Below are 25908 nucleotides of genomic sequence, written 5' to 3' on the forward strand. Positions count from 1 at the left end.
CGCACTGTGAATGTCTGCTCCACGGCTACATCGTGTTTGGCAATTCCGGAGGGACCGTACTCAGACCCCACTATGTGGGACTGGTCTGTAATTTTTATTTTGGCATTTGATCTTGCGTTAGGTGCTCACCCTGGCACATAGTGCAGCTTGTGTAGTTAACCACAGGGTGCTACACAAGTCCAGAGTTTTGGGGCATGTCTATAGTTCACAGATAAGGTAAGATAGGGTTTCCCTGTCTATGTACATTGCTTCCTGGCTTTTACTAACTCAGTCCACACTGTGTAGCACCTTATGCTGTTCTATAGGAAGAGGATTTGAAATGTGTCCCCTAAGGGTCAGATAAGCTCTGAATCCCTGCCCTTATCTGGTTCTACCGCTATTTCAGGGGCACAATCCTCTACTTCCTCTGTGTCTAGGGAAGATTTCTTGGCACTCATTTCTGGACTGCGAAATCAGCTCTCCTGGGTTTTTTTTATTGGCTTGGAGCTCCGGGGACAGGGACCGAAACATTGGTGATCTCCTTACCCTCCTTTCCTATTGCAGCAGGATGAGGCATTAGAGTAAACTTCTCCTAAGAGGAAAAAGAAGTGGAAGACATTGTGGATCAGAAATCCTCTGTATATGAATCCTCCCAAAAAGAATCAGGGTCTAGGGCTGTCTCAGACACTCCAAAGCTCGATGGGCTTCCTGATGGATGTGGTTTGCACTGACCTTAAGTTACCACTACCAGAATCATGTTACGGTCACTGCTTTAGGTCCTGGCATCTGCATAAAAGTCCTCAGTGCACCCTCCCTTACATGAAGTGATGTATGCCAAGACAATCTTGTTTTCTTGTGGGCTTGTTGGCAGTCATGTTTGTTATATTGCTTGGATACTTCCCATGGTCTAAGAATACAAGTCCTGTACTATGCAATTAAGGTAATAGAACTTTTTGCTTACCTGTAAATTCTTTATTTTGCAGTACAGTGTCCTAATCACGTATTGCTTGTCCTTAGTAGAAATGTAAAGCTTGCTCTGGTTGATATGGTTAACCGCTTCCCGACCGCCCTATAGCAGAGCTACTACTACAGGTCGGCAGGGCTGCGCAAAATCGTGTATATATACGTAATTTTATATTTCCAGGTTGGGGGTGTGCGCCACTCTACCCGCTCCGCCATTGGCGGCTACAGCTGTCGATCACTGGGTCCCGGCCGAAGATTCCCTGCCGGCACCCGGCGATCACCGAGGAACACTGACAGCAGAGAGGTCTGTATGTAAATAATACAGATCTCTCCCCTGTCAGCACCAGCATACTGCTTTGTATTCCTCTGCATATCAGAGCAATACAAAGCAGCATGCTTACACAGTAAAACACACATAGCACAGTTTGTATCACAGCACACAGTTAACCCTTAACCCCTTCCTGCCCAGTTTCATTAGTACAGTGTCAGTGCTTTTTATAACACTGATCACTGTATTAGTGTCACTGGGGATGTCAGTGGCAGTTAGTCAGTTCCCCCCAGTGTCAGAATGCCTGCCACAGTCCATCTATAAGTTGCTGATCGCCGACAGTAGTATAAAAAAAAAAAATTCCAGTGTATATATACTGCCATTTGTAGATGCTATAACTTTCACATAAACCAATTAATTTACACGCATTGGGATTTTGTTTAGCAAAGACATAGCAGAAAACATGTTGGCCTAAATTTATGAATAAATTTGTTTGTTTTTTTTACCGCATATGTTTTATAGCAAATGTCAGAAATATTTTTTTTTCAAAATTGTTGGTCTTTTTTTGTTTATAGAGCAAAAAATAAACGCAGAGGTGATCAAATACCACTGAAAAAAAGCTCAATTTGTGGGGAAAGAAAGGACTTAAATTTAATTTGGATGCAGCGTTGCATGACCGTGCAAAGTCAGTTAACCGCTTCCCATCCGCCCTATAGTAGCAGTACTTTTAGAGGGCGGTACGGGTGCGCAAAATTACGTGTGTATATACGTGCTTTTGCATCTCTGGGTAGGGGGTGCATGTGCCCTACCTGTGCCACCATTCGCGGCCTCGGCTGTCAATCACCAGGTCCTGGCCGGTGATTACTTACCGGCGCCTGGTGATTGCCAAGCATCTCCGACAATCAAATACCACGGAAAGAAAGCTCTATTTGTGGGGAAAAAAGGACACAAATTTAATTTGGGTGCAGCGTTGCATGACCGTGCAATCGTCAGTTAAAGTAACGTAGCACCATAATGCAAAAAATGCCTGGTCAGGAAGGGGATTAAATCCTCAGGGCAAGTGGTTAAATGATATATTAAAGTATTACTAAACCCACAACAATAAAATCAGTCTGCATATGCAGTAAAGCATGCTGGTTATACTCACTGTGGAGCCTAAAGCGTTAATTCTCCACATTATTAAAGGCTGTTTGATTCTGTCTTTTCTGCTCCACTCCTTCTACACTCACCAGTCCATCTGCTGACATACCCAGTCACTCAAATTTGATGGTCACAAGAAAATTGGCTGTTTCTTTGACCCACCAATGGTGCGAAATTCGAACAAAAATTCTTAGAAAAGATTTTCAAAAGAAAATTCTTTTGGAATTCGACCCACGTATGGCCGGCTTTATAGGACAGTCAGAGGAGAATGAAAACTCCTAAAGGATTAACCAGTGCTCAGCCAGACACTGATAAAAGTTACAAGACTGCTATAAACCACAGATGAGAAAAGGTATTTAGCAGTTTATAGTTACTAAAATAATTGCATTATCATGTTCTGTGTAGTGTGGAAGACCATATATAGTAAAAGCAGGGTCCTGGGTTTAGTAATACTTTAAAGAATAATGACAAGGCACAACTTTTTATTTTTATTATTTTTGGATAGAGTGGTGGATTATAACCCTTGTCAGTTTTCTGCCATCTGTATCCAAAAAGGGAGAATTCCCTTCTCTTCCTGTCCCATAGCCAAAAGAGGAAGTCAGGGAAAAATCCCTCCAAAATGAGAAAAATCCCTGATGGTCACCAGGGTCACAAATACAAACATCCCCATTGGAAGATTTCCCCTCTATTACTGTTCTGGTGACAAGTCAATATTTGGGATATCTTTCATTTATGCTCTTGGCGATAAAGGTAAATGGTACAAATAGAGAGGGTGACTCTGTAACGGGGACACAGCAGTTGAAACCTGACAGATGTTCAAATCCGTCCCCACATCCATATTTAAAAAAAAAAAGTTTTGCCTTTAGGTATACTTTAATCTTAAGACTGATATAAATAAGCTTTTGTGACATAATTGCAATGCAATGTTTTAATTCATTTAACAGGAGACTTGCTAGTAAATCCTGAAGATCCGAAGTCTACAATTCCTATTTCTCAGATTGCGCCTGACCTTGTTTTGGCTGACTTGCCCAGAAATATTATGTTGAGCAGTGAGGAGTTGAAATTTGAGCAATCTGCTGAGTTTTTACTGGGTAAGTGTCCTTTTTTTGCTTTTTATTAGTATAAAAAAGTAAGACTGCTGCGTTCTTTTCTCTCTTTCTGTTTTTATTCTTCTGATTTATGTTCAGATTGTTGACCCGTTTATATTAAAGAACTGTTTTTTTGTTACAGGCGATGGAGGTTTTGGATCAGTTTATAGAGCTATATATAAAGGTAAAGATGTGGCTGTTAAAATTTTTAACAAGCATACGTCCCCGAGACTCTTGAGACAGGTAATTCCTGTAGTGTTTGTTTTGTTAATATGATACCTTATCTTATTTACAATAACATTTAAAGGAGGTGCAGTATTTATTTAGTGACTGCTGAAGGCAATGGAAGGCTTTTGTGCAAAAAATTTTTTGAGGAAAAAAGCAGCAGTTTAGTCAGCGTTAAACTGCTAATTTGTTAAGGCTAAGTTTATATTGATCAGTCAGCAGCAAGTTTCAGTATGCTGAAATTTTGTGTTTCAATTATATTTTGTGTATGCACCCTAATAGATCTTCAGCTGCATTTTCCATTTATATGCAGCAATTAGGTAGATTCTAGGTCGAACAATAGTTAGTGAGGGCACCCAAATAAAAATCTTAAAGTGACAAACCAATACATATTTTTTTTAGAATAACAAACATGTCATACCTACCTGCTCTGTGCAATGATTTTTGCACAGTGCAGCCCTTGTCCTCTTCTTGGGTCCCTCACCGATGCTCCTTGCTCCTCCCTATCCCCCCACTCCCTTTCCAAAACAAGTGTCCCCATAGCAAGCTGCTTGCTGTGGAGGAACTCAAGCAGGCTCACTCCTGAGCCATGCCCTCTGCTCCCTCCTCACTGGCTGTGATTGACAACAGCAGGAGCCAATGGCTCCCACTGCTGTCTCTGGATTTGAATAGGGAGAGAGTGGAGGGAGATCCTGCTTTTGTGCACAACACTGGATTGAGATCAGGCTCAGGTAAGTATAAGGAGGGACTGGGAGGGGGGGACTGCACTCAGAAGAATGCATTAAGGTAAGAAAACCTTCATCCTTTAGAACCACTTTAAGTATAGATTTGAAAATGTATGTTGCAGAGGTCTATTTGCTCAAATATGTTTGCTATAATTTATATGGTGGTGGAAAATGTCACATCCGAAAGTCAATGGAACTTTAACAAAGGAAAATGATGATTTTTGAGACACCATACAAGCAAAATGCAAAATGTAAAATAATCAGTTTTTCAGTGTTCATTGAAATGACTGATCTATTTAAATGTTTTATGTAAATGCCCACATACAAGCCATGGGATTGCATTCTGTTTAGGTAACAGGAGCACAACACCTCTATACAATAAGCTGTGCCTCATTATCGCTTCCCAGCTACCATAACATATACTGTATGTATTGGTTATTGCTATATGTATGTGTCAAGAATATATCCAGGTGCTGGTTCCATGGTGAGACTGCCCCAGTCTCCACATAGAACCGGGACCTGGGTAAATCCTTAAGGCCAGGTTCACACCTATGCAGTTTGTGTTTGACCCGTTTCTGCATTGCGTTTTGCACCTATGTTTTTACCGCGTTTTCGATGCGTTTGCGGTATTTTTTTTTTCTTGTTCCTTGGCAGATCCAAACGCAGCAAAAATGCATAAAAAATGCAGCAAAACTTCCATTTCCATTGATGTTTATTGAACCAAAAACACAACATTTTGCATTCAAAAAAGTCCCTGCCCCTTTCCAAAAACTGCATTGGGTGAAAAAGCAGAGATGCGAACATGTCCCATAGCAAATCATGTTAAATGGATTGTAGTGCGTCTCTGCAAAATGCTGCGGAAAATGCTTAGGTGTGAATCTAGGGTAACACATGCATACTGTACAACAACAGCTGAACTATATATACAGTATGTTATGCTAGCTGGTCCAATCATTTCTATATGGGTATTTTTGTTTATTGCAGCCTTTATTGTTGAAAGATAATACAAAGGCCACTCAACATGCATCTTTAGTAAAACTTTCATGCGACCAACAAAGATACGATGGATGAGAACCAAAAATATGTAGTACAATAATCAATAAATAATGATGTTGACCAAATAATCGTTACCATGGATCACTCTAGTATCTATCAGCTATAGTATAACTTAGTTTTATTTTATCTTGTATGTTGGCAGATTTGTTGTCTGGGCAGTTTATTCATTGTCTATATTGTTTAGGTATGTTTAATCTGTGGTATTGTAAAAAAAAAAAAAAGGTAGGAAGCATGAGTTCAGAAAGTCTCATTTAATGTAGATCTCCAGCTTTAAGTGAAGTTGAAATAGTTTGTTTGGACCAAGCTGGCCTAAACAAACTGTTTTCATCATGAACAGCGTCTGTATGCGCTGTCTTAACTGTATGTGTCCTCAGCTTCTCTTGCCACTCCCAGATAAAATCTAGTTGGGCTGAACACTGCTCAACCTTTCACAAGGCGCTTTGTAGTTTATGAATGAACACAAAGCTTCCTCTGACTGGCTGAGGTGTAGAGTCTGATATCCATCCACCTCTCCATCTCAGCCAATCAGAGGAAGTTTTGCATTCATTAATGGAACACAAAGCACCCTGTGAATGACTGAGTAGTACTTAGCCAAATTCCGATCCTGCTGCCGGAATACTTTGCTATATACTGTATGTAGCTGAGGCTACATAAATGTTTTGCAGCACACACAGCCCCTATATCTATAGTGAAGAGGAAAGTATATTTGGACCAGCTTGGTCCAAATGAACTGTTTAATCTTCACTAAAAACTGGGGATCTACTTTGAGATAGATGATAGTAGTGCAGGTTCAGGTACCAAGAAAAGGGACAAAGGAGGAAGTAGGGTAGAATAGTAGAAGAGGTTTGAAGTGTTTTGTTGGGAGGGGGGGGAAATGGCTCCTCTGAGTAGGGCTAGTTGGTGCCCGTGTAGTTATTGAAGTGTTGATCCAGAATTTATGTATGTTAGATGTTATGTATGTATGTTAGATTGTTTGAATAAAGACCTAAAGGTCATTTCCAGTGCAGTGGGATTCAAGATTTTGCTGCATTTAGGTGTATAGTTAACGATTTTTATATCTACTTTAAGAGATAGATGATAGTAGTGCAGGTTCAGGTATCAAGAAAGGGGGTGAAGAGGATTTAAGAGGGAAGTAGGGTACAATAGTAGAAGGGGTTAGGGGAGTTTTGTGGGGAGGGCAGGAACCAGCTCCTCTGAGTGGAGCTAGTTGGATGCTCATGTAATTATTTAGTTAAATGTTGATCAAGAATTTATATATGTCTGATTGTTGGAATAAAGACCTAGAGATCTTTTTCCAGTGTAATGGGATTAAAGATTTTGCTGCATTCATATTTCCTAGGGGGAATGTTGGAGATGCGTATTAGGAAGAATATAATAATAATAATGATAAAAAACTTTATTTTATATAGCACCTTTAAAGTGGTTCTAAAGGTTCAAGGTTTATAACCTCCATGCATCCTATGCATGAAGGTTAAAAAAAACTTTTACGTGTAGCAGCTCCCCCTAACACTTACCAGAGCTCTATACCAATGTAGAGATGTCCATGAGAGCCTCAGTTCTCTAAAGACTCTAACTGATTTATAGGTGAGTAATAGGTTATTAAAGTCTGTGCAAAACCTGATGGGAAACCGGTGCAAGGATTCCAGCATAGGGTTAATATGGTCGCTTGTACCAGACCTAATGAGGACTCTGGCTGCAGAATTATGTGCCTATTGTAGTCAATTAATAGTGAATTTAGGTACACCAGTGAGTAGAGCATTGCAGCAGTCAAGTCGGCAGAACACAAAGTATGGATATGCTTTTGAGTTACAGTGCCTGATAGCATAGGACGCAGCCGAGCAATGTTTCTTAAGTGGAAAAAAGATGTTTAAGATTTTGTACATGTGGATCAAAAGTTAAACTAGTATTAAATATCACTGCTGGATTTTTTAATTTAGACTGAAACTCAACTACAGTGCCATCTATAGATAGGCTATCATGACTGGCCTTACATAATTGATGGCGCATGCCAATGAGCATGAATTCAGTCTTGTCAGTTTAATTGTTGGAAATTGTGAGCCATCCATGCTTTTATATCACAAATACAGTTGGATTGGAGAGAAGCAGCCAAAGTAGAATCCAGTTTAGTGTCGATTTATACAGTTGTGTTCAAAATAATAGCAGTCAGACATCACTAACCTGATCAATCACTGTTTTTGGTAGAAATTATATTTCTACATGGCAAATAATTTACTAGCAGGTGTAGTAGAGTAATAGAAATCCAACAGACCCAACAGTCATGACATGTATGCTGCTGATTCTGTGTAATTGAATCACTAATTGAAAGGGACATGTTCAAAATAATAGCAGTGTGGAGTTCTATTAGTGAGGTCATTCATTCTTTGAAAAACAGGTGGCAATTATTGCCCTTATTTAAGGAAGGAAGGCAGCAAATGTTGTACATGCTGGTTACAGTGCATTTCTCTCTGAAATTCTGAGGAAAATGGGTCGTTCCAGACATTGTTCAGAAGAACCGCGTACCTTGATTAAAACGTTGATTGGAGAGGGGAAAACATATAAAGAAGTGCAGAAAATGATAGGCTGCTCCGCTAAAATAATTGCAAATGCTTTAAAATGGCAACCAAAACCTGAAAGACGTGGAAGAAAGCGAAAAACTACCATTCGAATGAATAGAAGAATAGCCAAAATGGCAAGGACTCAGCCAACAATCAGCTCCAGGAGGATCAAAGAAGGTCTAAAGTTACCTGTGAGTACTGTTACAATTAGAAGACGCCTATGTGAAGCCAAGCTATCTGCAAGAAGCCCCCGCAAAGTCCCACTGTTGAAAAAAAGACATGTGCTGAAGAGGTTACAATTTGCCAAAGAGCACATTGACTGGCCTAAAGAGAAATGGCGCAACATTTTGTGAACTGATGAAAGTAAGATTGTTCTTTTTGGGTATAGTGGCTGGAGACAGTTTGTCAGACGACCCCCAAACACTGAATTCAAGCCACAGTACACTGTGAAGACAGTGAAGCATGGTTGCGCAAGCATCATGATATGGGGATGTTTCTCATACTACGGTGTTGGGCCTATTTATTGCATACCAAGGATCATGGATCAGTTTGAATACATCCGAATACTTGAAGAGGTCATGTTGCCTTATGCTGAAGAGGAAATACCCTTGAAATGGGTGTTCCAACAAGACAACAACCCCAAACACACCAGTAAATGTGCAACATCTTGGTTCCAGACCAACAAGACTGACATTACGGAGTGGCCAGCCCAGTCCCTGGATCTTAATCCAATAGAAAACTTGTGGGGTGACATCAAAAATGCAGTTTCTGAGGTAAAACCAAGAAATAGAGAAGAACTGTGGAATGTAGTCCAGTCATCCTAGGCTGGAATACCTGTTCACAGGTGCCAGAAGTTGGTTGACTCCATGCAACACAGATGTACAGCAGTTCTCAGAAACAGTGCTTATACAACTAAATATTAAGTGGTTCAAAGGAAAGCAAAATCTTCAAACATTTTTCAGTTTTTATATAGTGAATGTTTGAGTTTGTAAAGAAGAATATAAACACTGCTATTTTTTTGAAGTCTAATATTCACTTTTCTTCCATTTTTTTTTTAGAGGAACAACACAAATTTGATATATTTTCCTTCATGTTTTGATTTGGAATAGAATGTGTAGTGTTCCCAATGAATTTATGTATATGGAAATAAAAGCTATTAGAAGGATTTTGAGCTTTATTCACTTTTTTCAACACACTGCTATTATTTTGAACAAAACTGTATATCTGAGTGTCCTGTGTGAGTGATGATTGAGCCCATGTGATCTAAGCAGTTGGTCAAGTAGAAACATGTAAATGCTCAAAAGTAAGGGACCCAGGACTGAGCCATAAGGAAAACCAAACTTGACTGGACTGACTTCAGACTGGAATTCGCCAAGAGAAACAAAGTGGCAGCGATCAGTAAGATACGACTTAAACCATTTCAGAGCCAATTCTGAGACTCCAAATATGATTTCAAGGCATGGGAGTAAAATATTGTGGTCTACATTATCAAAGGCAGCACTAGATCCAGTAGAATAATGATAGTGAGCCAGAATCAGAAGCTAAGATCGTTTGTGAAATCCCTTTTTAGTTAAATGCACCAAAACTCCTACATTCAGTTTTGGTGCGCTTTCAGAAAGTGCACCAAACCCGCAGAATATAATGGCTAAGTGCAGCAAACCCGCAGGAAAGCTGAAAGTACACTGCACTGCACTCGTGGTTTGGGAAGACAGCAGCATATCAGTGTGAAAGCAGCCCTTTGCTATTATGCCCAGTTTATTACTCCACACTTATCTGACGATCTCTTATTTCCTGCTGCTGGCACCACTCTGAAGACCGCTAGCTGGGTTAAGAGGTGGAGTGCAGTTGGTATCACACCACATGGGACAGGAGCCAACACTATGGAGGAAGCATTAGCTAATGCGGCTCTTGCTCCCTATTTTAGTTCCCTTTGTATTGCACTCTGTTTGATGCTGTGGGATGGCAGGTCATCAAGTCCAAACCGTGATCTACCGGTCACCTGGCCTCGATCTGCAAGTTGCAGGCCCAGTCTTTAATATGACCATGTAATTTCCAGTCTACTTTTCCAGCCAGATGAGTGACCAGATAGTAGTACTGAAAGTTAGGGCGGCCCAAGTGTCTTTATAATTTAGACTAAGTGATGAGTTGAAATTTTAATTCTTGGTTTGTTATTAGACCTTAGCAATATTTGTATTATAGTTTGCAGCTTTTTTAAAAAAGGATGAAGGCATGTGGGTTGGAAGGACTTGTGTGAAGCACAAAACACAGGGTAGCATTTCTTTTTAGTTATTGCTTCTTGTCCAAACCATAAAAAGTTTTTCCCATTTCATTCCTTTAGATCAGCCTCTAAATCTCTCAGGAGGGGCAGAGTTTTTATCAAAGGAGTCTTTTAGTCTGGGGGTCAGTGATACTGTTAAGTGTATGATCGCTAGCGGGACACATTTAAAAGAGAATGTATTACGTAAGGATGGTAGTTTTTTTTTATCTGGTATAGACCGGTTTGATGCCTCCAATTTGTTGTAACATATTTTAAGCCTGGGTTTGTAGCCAAAAAGATAAAAAGGTTATAGGAGGTTAGGGATTGATATTTGGGTGTGTTATAAAAAGTAATAATTAGCACAGGCATCATTTTTGAATTCATTCTTTCTTATGGAAATACAGGCGTGCCTCGGTTAACGTTATTTTCGGTTTACAAATGAAAATCCATTAAAAAAAGCGCCTCGGTTTACAAATTGTTTTTCACTATACAAACAGATTAATTGGTTTTCAATGCAATTTTTTTTTTTTTTAATAATGTCCCTGTACAGTATTTATGCCTTTAAAGTGCACTTTATAAAGAGTTTTGAATAGATAAAAGATTTTAACTATTTTCTGACCTCCGGAACGGATTAATTGGTTTTCAGTGCATTCCTATGGGTAACCACGTTTTGGTTTATGAATCTTTTTTGCAATACGAAAAGTCCCGCAGAACGCATTAAATTCGTAAACCGAGGCACACCTGTAGATTTGTATAATTGGCTCTAATGTCAGTATAAATAAGAGAGATGACAAGGGGTTGTCTTTTTTTTTTTTTTTTTTATAGGTTCTGAAAAGGATCCATTGACTTTTACTCTTGTTGTATGTTGTTGTTGTAGGGAGGAGATCCATGCCATCATATAGGGTTGCAATCCTATACATGAAAAGGTTGCCCTCAACTGTTCCCATTCCACTCTGTCGAAAGCCCTGTCCAGAGTCACTTTTTTTAATGATGTGTTTTTATGGCCTTTATTGTATTTTCCCTCACCTCTCTTCCTGGCATAAATCCCACCTATGCGGGATCGATCAGTTTGGTTTACCAGTATCTTGGCTATAGGCATAAGATCAATATTTAGTAGCGAGATCGATATATAATTAGTGCATTCTATGGTGTCTTTATTGGAATATGGGCCTCCAGGAAGAAGATTGGTACCTTTTTGTACTGCGTGTAAAGAATTTAGGGCTTGTAATAGTGGAGTCTTGAAGAGCTTTACATAAGATTTATAGTATTATGAAGACAGACCAGATCCTGAGCTTTTGCCTGGTTTTAATTCACTGATTGCAAGTGTTAATCCATCCTTATTGAGGGTTGATCTTGTAAAGATGTCTGTCACGATATAAGGTCAGGTTCAGAGACCAGTTGCTACAGCAGTTGTAAGGATTACCTGAAACCAGCAGGATTGGTACACCAGCGGCCCACCCTGGGAATGACGCAGGCTCACCTGAGGTGCGGGGTCTAAGCATCCACCGGTCTTCCCCAGAGCTCCTAATGGTGGAGATGGATTTGGCTGTGTGTGAATGCCAGGTCGCAGATCTCAGGATCACCCCACCAGGGAATGAGTACGCTGGAAACCAAAAGCTGATCAAACCGTTCAGGGATCAAACAGAAGCGGAGTCAGTCACAAACCAAGGGTCGGTCACCAATGGTAGTAGATAGGATGAGGCAGAATCGTAGTCAGTAGCAAGCCAAAGGTCGGTAACGTAGATGAAGACAGCAGCAGGAACAGTAAGCGGGATATTGGCTGGTAAGGCACAATAATCTGGCAAGGAGGAAGTGCATGGACATGGCTTTTATAAGGAAGTTCATGGGAGGAGCAAGAAGTTCAAGGTTCAAGAGAAATCAAGGCACAAGGCAGGATTATCCAAGAATTGTCAAGGGAGCTGTCCAAACTATTGGAGTTTTCTTTTGATATATTTTTAATCATTGTTTTACATTTTTTTCCAGGCCTGGGAAATTTGTCATACATTTCACGAGTCTTTGGGAGGGGAAGAGGGGTTTTCTCTGTTAAGCACACCCTCCTGCTTGCATGCCTGGGCTGAGGATAGATTGATTCCAGGAAGTAAATGCTACTTGGATCATCTGCTCTTACTCAAGATGGCCACGATCAAAATAAAGCATGGAAACGTGGATGGATGAGGGAGTTTGCTTTGATAATAAAAATGAATTAAATAGCTTTTTTGGTTTGTATTGCTCAGATGCAGTGTAGTTTTGCTTTAAAAAAAACAAACAAATTATCATGCTCTTCCTAAAAGGCTGGTTCCTGTCCCTCTGAGGTTGGGGTTTAGTCTGAGTGGGGACAGGGAAATGTGGATGTTACAGGAATAGGCAAGGGTAGATTGAAAGGTAGGTATTAAGTAGAGATATGAATGTTATGCCATATAGAGTTCAGATAAGATTGGGTATGTAGCCTTTTGATAATGTAATACTTGGACGTGAACTATTTATGGGGGTGAGGGGTGGGGCCATTGTGGACAAAATGGGCTTACAATTAGCGTGTGGGTTTTCTGTTTTGATATCAGGAGGTTAAACCACTGTGACCTTTTTGTAGTTAAGTTGAGTTGGTCTAGTTTGTTTACTGAAAGAGAGAACACATTATCTGGCATTTGTTTTTCATCTAATATGCAGAATTATTCCACGGGATACCAGTTATGGCTTGTCTTTGTAGTACTAAGTACTAGAAACTAAGGGATCAATTACACAGGCAGAAAATGCAGAAAAAAAGCTGCGTTTAGATGTGCTTGAAGAAATACATGCCTAAAGTGTTTGCAGTTATGCTGCATTTATATGCGTAGAAATCTTTGTGCTGTAAACACAGCATTTTTTCTGTCCAAGTGAATGTGCTGCCGTGTGTGTATGGACTCATTGAATACTATAGTGCTGTGTTTAGATGTGTGTAGAACTATCTGCTGAACACCTCTAAATGCAGAGTTTTTTCTGCCTGTTTGAATGAGCCCTTAATGTGATGTCTTATCTTACAGATGGTCCAATAAGCCATTGTTTCCTACATAACTTTCTGAATAACTGTTAAACATTCTGTAATGAGATTTGTCAGAACAGCTTTTCTCAGTGGATATTTATGGGGAAGTATATGAACTGATTAATCCAGGAATAATATCTGGCTGATAGGCTTATGATATGGAAGGTAGAAAATATTTATAAAAATATGTCTGAGTTTGAGTATTTTATGTCCTTTTATCACTCTCTTGAGTTATTTCCTGTCAGATCTCATTTAGTATGAGCTGTTTAACATAAATATAAGCATTCTGAGCTAATAACATCTAAAAGTGTATGTTACTCCAACATTTTATATTTCTGATATGTCTGTTGTACCATGTTTTGTATTAAAAAGTATCTTGCTCTCTTTGTACTTCTTCCGTTGTGTGAATTACCTGGTGATCCTGCCAGTCCCCCTGCTTTCCTATTGCAAACTGACCATGCTAGACATAGACGCACATCCATCCCAGCATGGTCAGTTTTCTTGCTGTGCTGTTCTCCAGTGGCCAAGACATGTGCTGACATGCCCCCCTGTGCAGCCATTCACTGGAAAGATCAGTATACTGCTGTTTCTTCACCTCCACCTCTGCAGTCCCCTTTTGCAGCTGAGAACAGAGGTTATGCAATCACATATTAAAAAAGAAGAAATTTATAATGTATGTTTGTGTGCATGTATGTATGTACATGTCATTGAATACTCGGTGTAGAGCTATTCACCCTGAGGTCATCACAGAGGACAAGGGGCATTCTTTACATCTGGAGGAAAAGAAATTTAATCTCCAAACATGGAAAGGTTTCTTCACAGTAAGAGCTGTAAAACTGTGGAATAGACTCCCTCAAGAGTTGGTTCTGGCCAGCTTAGTGGATTGCTTTAAAAAAGGCCTGGATTCTTTCTTGGATACACAGAATATAACTGGATACTAACATTTATAGGTAACGTTGATCCAGGGAATATCCTATTGCCTCTTGGGGGATCAGGAAGGAATTTCTTTATCCCTGCAGGAGCAAATTAAATCCAGCTTTGCTGTGTTCTTTTTCCTTCCTCTGGATCAGCTGTGGGTATAGAATTATAACTATTTTTTTTTTTTTTTTTTTTAATGGTTGAACTGGATGGACTTTTGTCATTTCAGCCAGACTAACTATGTAACTATGAATACGGGCGGCTGGGATTCAAACCAATGACCCTAGTACTGCCAGGCGGCAGTGCTAACTATTTAGCCACTGTGCTGACTTGTTCAAGGCCAACCACACATTTTAATATTAATTATGATTAATCATAAAAAACAAATATTCTGCAAGCTTGCCATAAATATAAGTCCTATAAGTGCCGGATTATGAATTTAGAATGACTATTTAACATGCATTCCTCATGTGACTCATATCTGTGATTATCATCGAGTACACCTTCTCCTTTAGCATACCCCAAAAAAAGAAAGTCAAGGGGGTTAACGTGGAGTTCCAGACAAAGCCAAAAGAAAAATGACAGCAGCTAAAGAAACAGCTACTCACCTGTCCTATGATCCAGCGGTGTACTCACAGGAGCTGGTATCACTGACCATCCTCGCTCGCTGGCATCGGCATCTTAAGTGTGGGCACCGGGCTTTGACAGCTTGCGGCTGAACAGTTGGGTGTCCACTGCGTGCGCGCGTAGCGCTGCGCCTTGTAAATGGAGGGGAGGAGGACAACTATCCTGGCATACTAGCTGTTTTCATAGATATTGAAATCTGTTGATATTTTAAAATGTTGCATTGTGTTTGTGTGGTGCCTTAAAAAAATCATTTATCCCTTTATAAGTGTTGTTTTTGCAAATGGAAACCATGTAGAGTTATTTCGACTGGTGAGGTACCTTTTGCATTGTGCATTGTTTTGTGCACTTTATGATTTCCCACTGTGGTGTTGCCCAACCTAGTTTAAAATTAAGCAGCTTTTTTGGTACCTGAAATTACTGACATTATCTAGGAGCTTTGATGAAAGTAAAATAATATTGCACAAGTACTACACAAAGAACCTATCATAAAGTTAAACTGTTTTCAATTTTTTTTTTTCACTGTTATTCAGGAACTGACAGTACTTAGTCAACTCCATCACCCAAGCTTAGTATGTTTGCTGGCGGCTGGTGTCCGGCCTAGAATGTTGGTAATGGAGCTTGCGCCCAAAGGTTCCCTTGACCGTCTGCTACAACAAGACAGTGGTTGCTTAACCAGAACTCTTCAGCACAGGATAGCTGTCCATGTTGCTGATGGGCTGAGGTAAAAGTCAAGCTTGTGTGTGAGAGAGGCATTATTTTCAAGTAACTATTAACAAATTGCTTTTGCTATGCAATGTAATTTCTAATGACCACCATGGTTAGCTAAAGTAAAGCACCTATTCTTTCATGTGCAAGATAGATCATATTCATGTAGTATAAATATGTTACTAAATGTGTTTCTAGGACATTAAATGTTTTCCAATGCATGTGTAGCATTTAGCTTTCTGCATAATGGTAATTATTACTGCTTGACTATGCTTGAATTATAATACTCTATTTTGTTACAAAAAAGGTATCTTCATTCAGCAATGATAATCTATCGGGACTTGAAGCCTCACAATGTTCTGCTGTTCACTTTGTATCCAAACTCTGCTGTAATTGCAAAGATTGCAGATTATGGAATTGCGCAGTACTGTTGCAGAATGGGAATTAAAACCTCAGAAGGCACTCCTGGTAATTATGTTTTCTTGGGAAAAAGTAATAAATTAAAAAAGTGTTTTAACATTTATCAGAGGAGCGATTTTTTTGTAACATTGTGGTTGCTTCTAGCATTTTACTTGTTATTTTTTCACATTTTTTTTTTTTACATACTGTCACCAGTGCAGTACAGCATCTTCCTATATCTGTTGTAGCGGTGATTAGTGACTGGTGACAGTACAGAAAAAGTTTTTTTTTTTTTAATTTCTTTTAAAACTTTTTTTTACTAACACATTGTGACCAGAATAATATAATGTTAAATAGTAACATTGTACTACTCTGGGAAGTGATCAGTAATTTATTTTTTTACATATTATGATTGCTCATAGCAGTGAATGTCATTGCTATAAACAAGCATTTTACCAAATGAAATCGATTCATTCAGTTTTTGTTGTGAATAGCTGTGATTGGCCACAACTAATCACATGACACAGATGGGCTATGATTGGCCCAGTCTATACCATGTGATTGTTGTGACCAGTTACAGCTAGCAGCACAAATGTATACAAATAATGGCATGAAAGGAAGCCATCCATTGTTTACAGTTGTCATGTGACTTGGTCACATGGTACCGGCAACAGGCCGCTATACAGATCAGTCATTGGCTGTGTCCGATCTCGCCACAGTGCAGCCCCCTATGCGAGGTGGTGATCCGGGAGGCTGTCCACCCAGATCGACGAAAGTCTTGCCGTCATTTTACTATCGACCGAAAGAGGGATTTAATTTACAAAATGTATGGATGCAAATTGCACCGCAAAGAATGGCGTGCGATTTGAACAGGAATGTGGTGCCCCATCCTGGCACCCTAGGCACAAGGCTTGGTCTACAGATGGGGTCCCTGTCCCTAGAAGAGATGGGGTGGTGTATGGAGGAGATGGGGCACCCAGGAGCAGGATCAGGTTGCTGGAGTGCAGGTACTGGATCCTGGCCAGCATGGTCTGGCTGTGCTGCCACATTGGGTCCCTTGTTTTAGCCAGCTCCTTCCAGCAGCACATATGTGATCAGCACAGGAGGCTGAATCCTCTCCTCTGTGTATTCTCCTTGTGAAGGGAGAGGCTGGAACACAAGCTTGCGATGTCCTCTCAGAGTGTCATCCCTGCAAGGAGAGGTCTGGGGATTTGAAATCCCTGCGCTTTCTCTCCTCCCCTTGCAGGGATGACACTACGGGCTAGACTGCTTCTAAATGGTCAACACCATGACTGTGCTGATCAATCAGATGCCGTCTAGCCTGTATTGTCATCCTTGCACTGAGAGGAGAGAAAGCTGTGGGGATTACAAATCCCCAGACCTCTTCTTGCAGGGATGACACCACAGGCTTGTGTTCCAGCCCCCCACACCCCCTTCACAAGGAGAACACATGGAGGGGGGAGGATGCAGCCTCCTGTGATGATCGCCGTGTCTGTGCTGTGACAGCATGGGTCTGGTGCAGAGAGGTTTCCCACACCACTCCTGTGTGTTGGCACCTGGGTTCACACAGGAGCAGTGGGAAATCGCATGAGATTTTGACAGGAGTTGTACTGCATTCCTGTTCAAATTGCATGCTACTCTTTGTGGAGCAATTTGGGTCCACTGTCGCAAATCACACCGCAAAGTATCGTGTTAAGGTACCGGAAGCATTTTCATGAGTATCGGTATTGGTGCATCTCTAATACATATAATATATAACAATGAATGATGGCAGTACAGCATAAAATCTAGATGCTTTTATTTTCAATCAATTAAAACAAGTTGCATCAAATACTAGGATCTCTTATGCATGTTCTGCTTACAGAAGCATATTTAGAGAGTGAAGTCTGCATTTCCTTTTAAACCAATCACACTCCCTATTTGTGGGAAAGAAGCTAAAAACAGCTTTTACTAATCAAGAAATTACAATTTTCTCTTACTCTTAACATTGTAACAACATTAAACAACCCTGATTGCCATTAGATATCGGGATAAAATCCTTGGACCCATTGTCTGACCCTACACTTGTGCAGTGGGTCCTGGGTTCCTCCTGGTGCACGACAATGCCTGGCCTCATGTGGCAAGAGTATGCAGGCAGTTCCTGGAGGAAGGATGAAAGAATTGGTATTATTGAATGGCCTCCACGCTCTCCTGACCTAAATCCAATAGAACACCTCTGGGATATCATGTTTCGGTCCATCTGACACCACCAGGTGGCACCTTAGACTGCCCAGGAGCTCATTAATGCCCTGGTCCAGATCTGGGAGGAAATACTCTAGGACATTATCCATCATCTCATTAGGAGCATGCCCCGACGTTGTCAGGCATGCATACAAGCATGTGGGGGCCATACAAACTACTGAGTACCATTTTGAGTTGCTGCAATGAAATTTCAGCAAAATAGACTAGCCTGCTGAATCATTTTTCACTTTGATATTTTTGGTTTCTTTGAATTCAGTCCTGTGTAGGTTGATCATTTTCATTTCCATCAAGCAATGGGGCATCCTTACGTTCCTAGCACATTACCCAGTCCATATCAGTATAGATATCCAGCATGATATTTTTCCCCATTGAAATCTGATGTGTTTTCAAAGTGTTCCTTTTTTTATTTTTAGCAATGTATAATCGGGGTGAGAGGGTGGTATACACACTGATACATGTCTGTTTTTTGATTTTAGGGGCCTGTACCCCATTTTAATGGATTTAAATAAAGAATTGGATTTTTATGCTGGACTGCCATCATCCATTGTCCTATTATACGTATATTCAGAAACAAATAGGACAGGCACTTAGCAGTGTTTGTGTGAGAGTGTACAAACCTGGAACATTTTTTCTAAATGGTGGACACAAAAATGGTATTGACATTGGGTTAGCATTGATTTCTCTATGCTTACTGTATATGAAGACTGTTGGCCATTAGCCTACTGCTATTTTTCTAGGTGATGCAGGTAATTATCAGAGTGTTTCAAAATGCATAATATAAATCAATTATGTTGACCATTTAGGGTTCCGAGCACCTGAAGTTGCCAGAGGAAATGTAATTTACAACCAGCAGGCTGATGTATATTCTTTTGGGCTATTGCTTTATGACATTTTGACAACTGGGGCAAGAATGGTTGAAGGACTAAAATTTCCAAATGAATTTGATGAGCTTGCAATCAATGGAAAGTTGCCTGGTAAGAATTATTTTATTTATTTAAAAATGAATAAAAAGCCTGCCCTCTATGAACTCCCTGCTCCCTTTGACTTTAAGTTGTATCTTACAGCACTCAATATTAAAACCAGTGAAATAAAAATAAATCCTTAATAAATCAATTATATAATATATATATATATATATATATATATATATATATATATATATATATATATATATATACACACATATGAGTCCAAAATCAAAGGAAAGTCCAGCAAATCAATATAAGGATATAAGTGCTCAGGTGACTTAGATGTCCGGTATCTTAGTGTTAGTGATAAAACAATGCGCACTCACTGGACGCGTGTAATAAATGCGCTTTTGTATATAAATCATCCAGATTTCGTCAGATAGTGGGTGATCCTCCCTCTGTTTGGTATGGGGCTGCTGCTCCTCTTCCACTAGGGGTCCCACTATGTACTCCTGATAGGTAGTATCCCTCTGGTTAGGCTGGGTTGCAGTAATCCGTCTCTGGAGTGTGTCTGTGGGCTAGAGTGCTCCCCCAGGGGATGACCAGGATACTCCCATAGTGTAGTAAATTTAAGATATTTTATTAAGATGCATCAGGGTTAAAATATACATAAAACGTTGCAGACAGTAGTCTGTTAGGGACTGACCGTCTGGTGTAGTAAGATGGCCACCCTATTCTGGCATATAACAACTATATTTTATAACTTTATATATACTAATAAGTTTCTTCACAAATAGACATTGATGATCCCTAAAGGCTTGTCATTCACCAATATCTGGTGAGTGCATTTGATGTTGGTTTGCACGGGTGGAAGGTGGAAGCTTCTTTGCATCTGAAGATTGTTTGGAATTTCTATTTTCATCATACACAAACTTTTGGTGTTTATTATTATTGGGGATATTCACTAATTAGAGGATATTTATGGTTTATGATTTATTTATGAACATTATCCACTTTGTGAAATTTTTTTATTCGTTTAGAGGTCTATTTTTGCGCTGTTTATTTATATTTGTCATTATTGGTGAGGTGGATGAGTCTAGCTGCTGAGTTCAGGATAGACTGGAGTGGGGATAGCGTGTGTTGGGGTAGGCCGGTGAGAAGGGAGTTGCAGTAGTCTAGGCGTGAGATAATAAGGGAGTGTACGAGTTGTTAAGTGGTGTCTGGGGTGAGGAACATACGTATCTTGGAGATGTTGCGGAGGTGGAGCCTGAATGAATTTGATAGTGATTGGACATGAGGTTGGAAGGAAAGGTTTGAGTCCAGGGTGACACCTAGGACTTTGGCGTGTGGGGTGGGATTGAGGGTGGCGTTGTTAGTCGTGATGGAGAGGAGGGGGGGGGCAGGGGGAAAAACTAGGAGCTCGGTTTTGGAAAGGTTTAACTTGAGGAAATGGAGCGACATCCAGTCTGATATGTCGTTTAGGTGATGGGTGATGCGGGCGGAGAGTGAGGGGGTGAGGTGAGGGGTGGAGAAGTTAATGTGTGTGTCATCAGCATAGAGGTGATAGTTGAAGCCGTGGGAGTGTATTAGTTTGCCGAGGGAGGAGGTGTAGATGGAGAAGAGAAGGGGTCCGAGGACAGAGCCTTGGGGGACCCCAACAGAGAGGGGGAGAGAGGGGGAGGTGGCAGGGTTATAGGTAACGCTGAAGGAGCGCTGGGATAGGTAAGAGGAGAACCAATAAGAGAGCAGAGTCCCTGATGCCAAGGGAGTGTAGTTTAGTAAGGAGGAGGGGGTGGTCGACTGTGTGGAAGGCTGCGGAGAGGTCGAGGAGCAGGAGGACTGAGTAGTGGCCATTAGCTTTAGTGGTTAGCAGGTCGTTAGTGATTTTAAGTACGGCGGTTTCAGTGGAGTGTAGGGGACGGAAGCCAGACTGTAGTGGATCAAGGAGGTTGTTGTCAGTGAGGTGGGCGGTTAGGCGATTGTAGACTAGGCGCTCAAGGAGCTTGGAGGTGAGTGGCAGCAGGGAGATGGGTCTAAGGTTGTTCAGGTCAGTGGGGTCCAGGTAGGGTTTTTTGAGTATGGGGGTGATGGGCGCGTGCTTTAGGGGGGAGGGGAATGCACCAGTAGAGAGGGAGAGATTGAAGATGTGGGTGAGGGAGCGAATGATGGAGGAGGGGGGTGACCGGAGGAGTTGTGAGGGGATAGGGGGCAAGAGGTGAGGCGGGCTTCAGTGAAGACCTTAGTGACCTCCTCAGTGGTAGCAGGGCTGAAGGAGCGGAATGTTGGGGAGGTTATAGTGTGCGGGACGTTAGGTGTGGTGGGGGGCAGTGCGGTTGTGAGGTCAGAGGAGGGGAGAGTTGAGGGGGGGGAGAAGGGAGAGAGGCTAGGTGGAGAGGTAGATTGTGAATTGACAATGTCCTTACAGATTGCGTCAATCTTGTTTTGGAAATGATTGGCAATCTCGTGGGCTGTGAGTGAGGTACTGAGTGGAGGTGGGGGGGAGAGAGAGCAGGGAGTTGAAAGTGGAGAAGAGCCGACGAGGAAAGGTGGAGAGGGTGTTAATCAACCCCAGAGCATACCCTGTGCCTCGTATTCTTGGGCTTGATCAGATTTTGCCTTTAGACAGTCTGAAAAGACATGTTTTGGTCTTGCCCATTCTTCTGGCCTCTTTCTCCCTTGTCAAAACTTTTTTATCCAAGGTGTCTCTCATGTCAGGTCCCCTTGCAGTACCCTGTGCTTACTTGGGACCTTAATCTGGTGCTTTCTGCCTATAGAAACCACCTTTGAATCTATTGGGGAAATTACCTTAGCAGATCTCTCCTGCAAAGTAGCCTTCTTGGTTGCTATCACATCTGTAAGACATGTCACTGAGGTAACGGCCCTGTCTTCCTCCTCTTTCAAAAAGACAAACTAGTCTTATGCCCAAGGCCTCCTTCTTTCCTAAGGTGGTATACGTTTTCCACCTCAATGAACACATTTTACTTCAATCTTTGTCCCCTATGCCAACATTTTTCACTGCTTTGACGTAGTCCAAGCCATTAAAATTTACCTGAAAGTTATGACTTCTAAAGGGAAAATGGACTCCCATTTCATCGTACCCCCAGGATTCCGGCAGGGACATTCTGCTTCAAAATCGACCTTCGCTAGATGGATATGACAACTCATCACAACTTACACCTTAAAGGAAAAAGCTCCCCCCTGCACTCCTACATGCTCACTCTACCAGATCAGTGGGAGTTTCCTGGGCATTTAGACATGAAGCCTCTGTTTCCCAGCTTTTTAAGGCCACTGCTTGGTGTTCTCTTCATACCTTTTTGAAATGTTCTTCCAAGTGGATGTCCAGTCTTCTCTGGATGTAGCTTTCCAACACAAGGTTCTTGCAGCAGCACTCTGAAGTTGGGTCTGTTGACCCCTGTTGTTGTTGAGCCTGCTGGCAAAGTTCTGTTTGCTTAATTGTTGCCCACCCTTCTCAATCATTGCTTGGGGACTTTCCAGACTTTATGAAAATTTGACATTTGTCTGGTACTATACGATTAAAATAAGGCATTTTAACTTTAATCTCCATATGTTGGAATACAGTACAGTAAAGGACACCCTCCATTGAAATCCTGTCTTACGCTGCATTGCTTGCTACAAAACTGAGGACTTGCGGAGCTGGGGTATGGTTATAGGGGGGATGCTCAGGGGGTATGTCCTCCAAGGCTGTTCCTGAAGGTACCAGCCTGTAACCCAGAGTCTATGATAATTCAGCCCATGTCCTGTACTCTAAGATGTGCAATTTACAGGCAGTTTCTTTTCTTTTTTGGAGCGTGTTTGTTCATTCATTCACATTTGAGCAGTTCTTATTTTCAAACTTAATTATTATATCTTAATCATACAGAACACAGGAGTGTACAGGTGAAACTCGAAAAATTAGAATATCGTGCAAAAGTTCATTTATTTCAGTAATACAGCTTTAAAGGTGAAACTAATATATGAGACTCATTACATGCAAAGCAAGATAGTTCAAGCCGTGATTGGTCATATTTGTGATGATTATGGCTTACAGCTCATGAAAACCCCAAATCCACAATCTCAGAATATTAGAATATTACATGCAATCAATAAAACAAGGATTGTACATAGAACAATATCGGACCTCTGAAAAGTATAAGCATGCATATGTACTCAATACTTGGTTTGGGCCCCTTTTGCAGCAATTACTGCCTCAAAGCAGCGTGGCAAGGAAGCTATCAGCTTGTGGCAGTGCTGAGGTGTTATGGAAGACCAGGTTGCTCTGATAGCAGCCTTCAGCTCTTCTACAGTGTTTGGTCTCATGTCTCTCATCTTTCTCTTGGCAATGCCCCATAGATTCTCTATGGGGTTCAGGTCAGGCGAGTTTGCTGGCCAATCAACCACAGTAATCCCACGGTCATTGAACCAGGTTTTGGTGCTTTTGGCAGTATGGGCAGGTGTCAAGTCCTGCTGGAAAATGAAGTCAGCATCCCCATAAAGCTCGTCTGCGGACGGAAGCATGAAGTGCTCCAAAATCTCCTGGTAGACTGCTGCGTTGACCCTGGACTTAATGAAGCACAGTGAACCAACATCAGCAGATGACATGGCTCCCAAATCAACACAGACTGTGGAAACTTCACACTGGACTTCAAGCATCTTGCAGTGTGTGCCTCTCCATTCTTCCTCCATACTCTGGGTCCTTGGTTTCCAAATGAGATGCAAAAGTTGTTCTCATCAGAAAAGAGGACTTTGGACCACTGAGCAACAAACCAGGTCTGTTTTTCTTTAGCCCAGGTAAGACGCTTCTGACGTTGTTTGTTGTTCAGGAGAGGCTTAACAAGAGGAATACGACATTCGAAGCCCATGTCCAGGATCCGTCTGTGTGTGGTGGCTCTTGATGCACTGACTCCAGCCTCAGTCCACTCCTTGTGAAAGTCCCCAACACTTTTGAATGGCCTTTTCCTGACAATCCTCTCCAGGCTGCGGTCATCCCTGCTGCTTGTGCACCTTTTTCTTCCACACTTTTCCCTTCCACATAACTTTCTATTAATGTGCTTTGATACAGCACTTTGGGAACATCCAACTTCTTTTGAAATTACCTTTTGAGGCTTTCCCTCCATATGGAAGGGTATCAGTGATGGTTTTCTGCACAAATGTCAGGTCAGCAGTCTTTCCCATGATTGTGATTCCTACTGAACCAGACTGAGAGACCATTTAAAGGTTCAGGAACCCTTTGCAGGTGTTATGGCTTAATTAGCTGATTACAGTGGGACACTTTGAGCCTAGAATATTGCACCTTTTCACAAAATTCTAATTTTCTGAGATTGTGGATTTGGGGTTTTCATGATCTCTAAGCCATAATGCTCACAATTATGACAAATCACGGCTTGAACTATCTTGCTTTGCATGTAATGAGTCTATATCATATATTAGCTTCACCTTTTAAGTTGCATTACTGAAATAAATGAACTTTTGCACGATATTCTATTTTTTTGAGTTTAACCTCTAGTCTTACACCAAGGGTTTTATGCAGCAACCTGCAGGTGATTGTACACTGGCATAAGTTTTGCTCGTAACTGACCCCCCCCCCTCCCCCCCCAGTGTACCATTGTAACTCAGTCCACTCCTTGAGACTCCAGTTTTTTGCTAGTGTTCTTAAGTGATGGACCCCTTCTCTGATTGGAGCAGGGTTTTCTCTATTATTCACTGTTTTTCTTCTTTCCTTACTTGTTGCTTCACAAAGCAGACCATATTTCCTACAAATCCTTGTGGCTTACAATCACGGGGGTAGTTATCTCCTTCCCTTCTCCTTAGGAATATTCTGCACGTGGACTCTTATCGACGCAACAATGCATGTCATCATCACCTTGTTAAAAAAAAAAAAAAAAAATCTTCTCTACTCCTCAGTAACCAGGCTCCTGTAGACTTGTCACTAATCGCATGCTAGAATTTTGACAGGCTAGTTGTACATCAATCTATGGCTTGCTTAAGTGTATCTCAGTATTGGGGATTCTAACTGGTCTTTTATAAGCCTACCGCTATATCTCTCATATGAGAAATCTTCTAATCTTAATTGCAACCACAGCTCCCTATCTATCCACATTTCAATGTATTTTTTACATTGCAGAACTCATCACACCTTGTTTTGCTATATTATTAGACTTTTAACCAAATCTTTGAGTTTTCATGTCCCATGGTGCCTTGGTAACCTTTTTTTTTTTTAAGTAACTTAAAAAGGCTTTTAAGTAAAATCTTTAAACCATAGGCCCAAACACTGAGGTTCCTTTTATCCCAGCAGTTTGCACTGCATCTTTCTCAGGCTCCTTCCTTGACCTTGTACTGCTTGGGATATCTGGAACTAATTCTCATCTCATTATGTTTACTTTCTCTTCAGTGGGACATTTTGTTTATCACTGACACCATGTTTGTGAACATGCTGCCAGTGATACTCTTTCTCTTGCATCTCCCTGAAAATTTCCCTTAGTTCTCCTAGCGGACTCCTTTGGGAAGGCCAGTGCTTGGTTTTTGCACCTGAGGTCACTGGAACTATACCTCCTCACTATGTGCAGACACTATCTCCATTGCATGGACCCCTTTTTTCTGCACAGGTCTCACTGGCCTAAAACCATTTGACCCTGCCCTGAGTTTTGATCTATCCTCCTTACCTGTATCAGAGTCAAGGATTACTGTGTTGCCTGTTATATGAGCTGAGCAGTATTTCTTGTTTTCGCAAACCATTCTCAACCAGGGTTCTTTGGAACTCTAGAGTTCCTATTAAGGATTTTAGGGGTTCTCTGAGCTGTGACTGACCTCCTGTGTTTGATGGTGCCTGCACAGCTATGGG

General features: G+C 41.1%; 1 protein-coding gene across 6 annotated transcripts in view; it reads left to right on the top strand.

Moving 5' to 3' along the window:
• The window catches only part of LRRK2 (leucine rich repeat kinase 2), a 362321-nt gene that overhangs the window by 250733 nt on the left and 85680 nt on the right, over positions 1 to 25908 (top strand). For all 6 annotated transcript variants that reach the window (XM_089685047.1, XM_089685063.1, XM_089685038.1 and 3 more), the window contains 5 exons: positions 3295 to 3441; positions 3581 to 3681; positions 15348 to 15538; positions 15830 to 15990; positions 18966 to 19136. In XM_089685047.1, coding sequence (XP_089541173.1) covers positions 3295 to 3441; positions 3581 to 3681; positions 15348 to 15538; positions 15830 to 15990; positions 18966 to 19136 — 771 coding nt within the window. The remainder of the gene's footprint in view (positions 1 to 3294; positions 3442 to 3580; positions 3682 to 15347; positions 15539 to 15829; positions 15991 to 18965; positions 19137 to 25908) is intronic.

Source organism: Staurois parvus, unplaced genomic scaffold, assembly GCF_062004578.1.
Source record: "Staurois parvus isolate SC_StPar_1 unplaced genomic scaffold, SC_StPar_1.0 ptg000019l, whole genome shotgun sequence".
NCBI lineage: Eukaryota > Metazoa > Chordata > Amphibia > Anura > Ranidae > Staurois > Staurois parvus.